This window comes from Phyllostomus hastatus, unplaced genomic scaffold, assembly GCF_019186645.2.
Source record: "Phyllostomus hastatus isolate PE091 unplaced genomic scaffold, TTU_PhHast_1.1 phas_scaffold_216, whole genome shotgun sequence".
Taxonomy (NCBI): domain Eukaryota; kingdom Metazoa; phylum Chordata; class Mammalia; order Chiroptera; family Phyllostomidae; genus Phyllostomus; species Phyllostomus hastatus.
In genome coordinates, this window is record NW_025334018.1 from 4,223,598 (window position 1) to 4,229,182 (window position 5,585).

General features: G+C 44.1%; 1 protein-coding gene across 6 annotated transcripts; it reads right to left on the reverse strand.

The window, feature by feature from the left end:
• Positions 1 to 2,580: 2,580 nt before the first annotated feature.
• Positions 2,581 to 5,241, reverse strand: HAX1 (HCLS1 associated protein X-1). 6 transcript variants are annotated; one of them, XM_045816759.1, is made up of 7 exons: positions 5,068 to 5,239; positions 4,318 to 4,568; positions 3,960 to 4,147; positions 3,466 to 3,517; positions 3,210 to 3,316; positions 2,991 to 3,081; positions 2,581 to 2,839 (listed from the first exon to the last, which is right to left on the reverse strand). In XM_045816759.1, the coding sequence occupies exons 1-7, from the start codon at positions 5,118 to 5,120 to the stop codon at positions 2,754 to 2,756; spliced, it is 828 nt and encodes a 275-aa protein (XP_045672715.1). In that variant the 5' UTR covers positions 5,121 to 5,239; the 3' UTR covers positions 2,581 to 2,753. The 6 variants fall into 6 exon arrangements, with proteins under 6 accessions (XP_045672715.1, XP_045672718.1, XP_045672716.1 ...); XM_045816762.1 differs by having other exon boundaries at positions 4,318 to 4,545; positions 5,068 to 5,220; XM_045816760.1 differs by having other exon boundaries at positions 4,318 to 4,664; positions 5,068 to 5,214.
• Between the last annotated feature and the right edge of the window lie 344 nt (positions 5,242 to 5,585).

Genomic DNA, 5,585 nt, shown 5'->3' on the forward strand with positions numbered 1-5,585 from the left:
TTAACTCCTTGGTTGTCCGACTTCCATACAGTTCAATTTGTTCAGTTCTGGTTGTTATTCTTTTTCTAAATTGTTGTTGTCCCTATCTTGGTTGTGTGAGGAAGCACAGTGTGTCCACCTACACCTCCATCTTGGCCGGAAATCCCCCTCTTCTTTCCTCTTATTTGGTCTACTTTTTTGGGAAATCTCAATTTTGGTATTCAAACCTTTTTATAGGTATTCATTTTTGCCATATTTTTTTAACTCCCAAAAGTTTATTCTGTTTATCTTTTATAGCATTCTGTTCTGGTTTTAGGAATATAATACAATACTTCATATTATCTAAGGACATTAAAGATTTGTGTCCTTGCTAAATTTTCATCTTTCTGTATAGTCTGTTTTTTTCCAAGTTGCTTCTTTAGTTTGTATGAGTCTTCATCCTTCAGGCTGGAGACTGCACAGATGTCTGCTAATCTCTGGCTCCATTTGTGTTTACAGTGGTACTCTAAAAAGCTGATTAAAAGTATCAGCTGTATTCTTTTTTTTAATAAAGCTAATTATTTATTTAGTTAGAAACAGGGAAAGGGAAGGAGAAAGAAGAGAAACATCATGTGTGGTTGCCTCTCACATGGTTCCCACAAGGGACCTGGCCTGCAATCCAGGTATGTGCCCTGACTGGGAATCAAACCGTTTGGTTCGCAGCCCGCACTCAATCCAGTGAGCTACACCAGCCAGGGCTGTATTCTTATATAGAATAATTATAAAATTTCTTTAAAGGGTAGGAGGACTTGTTCTACAAAATACAACTACAGTATTTAAAAGTGTGATATTGGCACAAAGACAAATAGATTAATAAAAGAGAATAGAAAGGCCAGCACAGGGATATATGTATGTTATTTGTGTACTTGTAATATTTGTACATATATATGAATATGTATTTTTCCAAAAGGAAATAAAATTTGTCCCCTGATTCATACCATTTAGGAAGATACATTCCAGGTGGATTTAAACACTTAAGTGTAAAAGGCAAAACCACAGAACTTGTAGAGGATAATAAGAGTACCTGTTTAATCTTGGATTAATAGAGATTTCTAAAAATAAAAAGAATGCTAACTATTAAGTGAAAAGGTAAATTTGGCTACAATAAATCAACTTCCATTCACGAAAAGATAACTAAGAGAATGAAAAGACTAAACCTCCCCTCATTACTATAGCAAGAATTTATCCTTGCTATATTACCTCTTTAGAAAAAAATCCCTTCATTTTCATTTTTGTGGGATATCCAGAGGAAACACCAGTAAATAAACTTGGAAAGTATGCTCCTCTATGCCATAGTGCTAAAAACTTTTTAATGAGAAAAAAGATCCAGTAATGTTTTATAGGGGACTGTTCCACGTGGCATGGGGAACGTAGCCCAGCCCGATTTGGAAAAGTGGTGGAGAGCAAGATCAACACACAAGACCCACGCCTGCCCATGGATAGGTTCTCTCGTGGGGAATCAGGCCTGCATTGTACCTAGGCTGCTTTGAGGCTTACTTTTGCTAAAACTCCCTCACCCAGAATTGAAGCAGCAAATGTTTACTGCATATTTCTTTTTTTTTTTTTAAGATTTTATTTATTTATTTTTTTTAGAGAGGGAAGGGGGGGGAGAGAGAGACAGAGAGAGAGAGAGAAACATCAATGTGCGGTTGCTGGGGGTTATGGCCTGCAACCCAGGAATGTACCCTGGCTGGGAATCGAACCTGGGACACTTTGGTTCCCAGCCCGCGCTCAATCCACTGAGCTACGCCAGCCAGGGCTTTTACTGCATATTTCTAAAGAAGCTTCCTAAAATCTGTGCTAAACCTCCCAAGTATGGAGTGTAACCAGTTCAACCACTTTTCCCTTGATCTGCAACATCTCTCTTTGAATTAGCAACATTCTTTCCTCTGTTACCTGTAAAAGGTAATCACCTACAGCAACCCCCTGCATAGTAAATGAGGACCATCCTCTATGTAATGTACTGAGGAAACCAATAAAAGCCCATCCAGGCAGGGGTTCGGGGCTCTCTCTCTTAGAGAGTGGCCATGCCATCCCTTTTTCTCCACAGGACTTCTGTAGTCCGTGTGAATTTGTTCGTCAAAGCCACAACACATGAATCCCATGGGCCAGAGTCCATATCAATGTGTGTGCTTAGTTGTGATTTATCTAACATATATTTTAAAAAATATTAGAATACACACACACACACACACACACAAGCATAGCCAGTAAAGGAAGAAATATATGTCCATGTACTCCTTAATTATCTCATGAGTTGTTTCATTATAGTGACCCCACATGAAGGGAAGCAGTTGTCCCCTACACTTCCAAACACATTCCTTTTTCGGGAACCTGATGAATCCCTGTCTAGAAATTCTCTTGGAATTATCTATAGTTATCCTATCTCCTCCAAAAGGAAAATTATTTTCTACTGGTACCGGACCCTTACTTATCAAAGCAGGTTTTGGAAGTGGAACCAAAAATTAAGTAACAAGGAGAAGGTTTTAGGCCAGGGTAATTTAGGAAACCCTGGATGGTGCTAGAAAGTGCAACAGCCTTGACAAAACCAAGACCAAGAAATTAGCATAAATAAAGGTTTTATTGGTCAGTTTGGGTGAGTGACATACTGATACACCCTCAATTCACTGTTCCACACACCCAAGGCCCTGAGGTGGCAGGAGAAGCTAAGCCCATTGATGGAAAGAAGGGGTAGGAGGTGGGAAGAACCTGAAGGCCTCTGAGGTTTAACAACGCTATCGGGACCGAAACCATCGGCCTAGGAATAAATCCAGGATGGAAAAGGCATCATCCAGGGCTGGAGGTGTCGGTGATTCCGGATCTAAGGAAGAAAATGATACACATAGACATACTAAATGAAAGGAACTGGACAGAGGCAAAGATGGAAATAATATTAAAGGGTAGAAATGTAAGGGTTTCCCTTTCCCAAGGAATTAGAAGATGGACCACTCTGATTCACACTCTTCACTTACCATCTCTAGGACTGCCGTCTGCTTCTTGATGGATTACTGTGGTCTCTGTGTGGCCCTCACTGTCTACCACAGTCCGACGCTCCTCTACTGTCTACAAGGAGAAGCCCCCACCATATCCCTAACATCACAAAGGTGAATTTGCTGGTTTCTTTACAAAGATCTGTCTGTCCAGGGCAACCTCTGGCTACACTTCCCTTTATCTCCTCTCTCCCAACTCACCCCATCTGGCCTAGTGATCTTGGTCACAGAGACGCTCTTGAAATAGGATTTGGGTTGGGGCTGCAGAACTGGGCCAAGGCCCTCCTGGGAAACCTGGGAATCAAGATCTAGAAGGGCAAGGAGAAGAAACAGTAAAGAAAGTGTCTAAGGGAAAGAAGGGAGAGGTGTATCAGGAAGAAACTTTAGGGAGGAAGAACAGAGGGAACTGCTGAAGAATAACAGAGGGCTGGTAAATGTCCTCTCCCTCCAGACTCACCCTTGTCCTCTTTGGCTCTAGAATGGGGGGTCACAGTCCACATATCATCAAACTGTAGGAAGAGCCGAAGTAGATGAAACGACACCTTTCAATCTCAAACTTGAGGAGTTACAGAACCTAAATTATTCTCAAGTTCCAAAACCACTTTTCCTCAAAAGAGATAATCCCATTCAAGATAGCTTTATTTACTCATTCCTCCACCTTCCTAGCTGTTTTATATATCCTGCTACCAAAAGCCTTCCGGAACTGGTAATTTCCTGTCCTCTGCCAACAATCCTGCTTTGTCTGAGAATCACATGGACCAATTATCTCTTTTTTTTTTAAGAGAAAAAGCAGAACTCCCATTTTCTCCCAAAGAAAATCCTACAAGAAACTTAATATAGGAAACAGATAAATACACTAAGTGGAGGGTCCATGACTTCAACTCAAGTCTGTTAGATTCCAACAAGGAGTCTACTCCCACAGGCTCTCATTTAAGGATTAGATGTACTCACCCTATGAAAAGGTCTCTGGGAGCCCCAGCCGGGTGCTGGTTTTGGGGAGTCAGTTCTTGGGTCACTCTCCAAAACCCCTCTAAAGATCCTGCGTTGGTGACTATCTGGATACTTAAGCATTGAGTCCCGGAGTGTCTGTCCCTCCTGCAGTCTCTCACCAGGTGTCTCTGACTCAGGACCTGGAAGTTCTGCAGAAAGGTGGCAGGTGGGGGATGGCAAAGGATTTGGGATCTTTTAACCCCCCTTGAAATCATCAGTCCCCTCACACTTCCCACCTCCCAGCTACTTTCTGGGGGATCCTTATTTCACCCACCAACCCAGTAGAAACCATAGGTTCCTTCAAGGGGCAAACACACACCAGGAGGACGGGAAGGCAAGGTCCAGGCCCCCATCTCGCTGAAGATGTTATTAAAATCCCGTACTAGGTCATCAAAGCCGAAGTTATCGTGGAAACGCATTCCTCCTTCAGGGCTGAAGCTGAAGCCGAAGCCAAATTCCTCAGGGGGCTCAAACCTCGAGCTCCCACGGCCCCATGTGGCTTCTTCCTCCTCTTCCTCATCATCCTCATCTTCATCTCGAGTCATCCCTCCAAAAAAGGGATCTCTGTGGCTGAGGTGGAGGCAGATTGGCCACCAAAACTTCAGCACTCACTACTTAAACCATAAAATCAACTCATGGGTAGCAAAGTGGAATAAGAATAGATGTCTGGGAAGGTAAGGGGAGGGTTAGAAGACCAGCCATAGGGATCTTTAGTTTTTAATCAGTCAGTCCTCACCTCGTGGATGTCCCCAAACACCTCCCTTGGCTTTTCTTCAGTGACCCCCCAGCCCATCGCCTCTTACTTACTCGGTACTCTACCCCATAGCCCCATTGTCTTCCCCACCCGGGGCCCTGTTGCATCACCCCAGGTTGGAGAAAGGATTAAGCTGTTTTCCCTCCTCTTAACAACCGCCTTGGTTACTGTCGCAGTGCTCAATGTTGTGACTTCTGTCCTCTCCACAGGAGTTGAAAAAGTGAGGGAACAGGATGTTTTCCCAAAAATATGGTATTAGAGGTCAAGCGCCCCTCCGAAGGACCTCCCCCTTGTCCGACCCGGTCCCATTCTCACCTCCGAGGTCCAGAAAAGCCGAAAAAGCCCCGGAAAAGGTCAAAGAGGCTCATTCCGTAGTGGGATTCGAACTCCCGAACCCCAACTGCGACCCATTAACACCTGCGCAGGGAGAACCTGCGCTACGCTGTGGGAAATTGGGAAAAGGGTCAGCTCACGCTGCCGGAAAGCAAACCTGCGATCCGGACACCCTGTCGTAAAACTATCGTAAGCAGGACGTGGAGGGGGCGGGGCGCACGGCCCTCATATTTAAGAGTTTTACTTTCTAGTATTAATTTCCAATGCAGGCACGCAGATGTTATGCCCCACCCCCCCGGAAGTGGGTGTTTTGAATTTTTATTTTCCAACACCTGGCTCCTAAACTGATTCTCCTCGCCGACCAATCCACTCCAAAAACGTATTTCGAGCGTTGAACAATAAATGGTGCCGGATTAAGGCCGCCAGAGGGCAGCCCAACTGCACAAATGAGCCGATCTCAGGCCCGCCCTCATCACTGGTTCACCACACCCATGAAGGAC

What these genes read in the sequence shown, in the direction of transcription:
- HAX1 (XM_045816759.1), bottom strand. Translation starts at nt 5,120, where the DNA reads ATGAGCCTCTTTGACCTTTTCCGGGGCTTTTTCGGCTTTTCTGGACCT. An exon ending in CCCAGAGACCTTTTCATAGG is followed by an intron (nt 3,518 to 3,959) that starts GTGAGTACATCT and finishes CTCTTCCTACAG; the next exon opens with TTTGATGATATGTGGACTGT. An exon ending in AGATCACTAGGCCAGATGGG is followed by an intron (nt 3,082 to 3,209) that starts GTGAGTTGGGAG and finishes TTCTCCTTGTAG; the next exon opens with ACAGTAGAGGAGCGTCGGAC.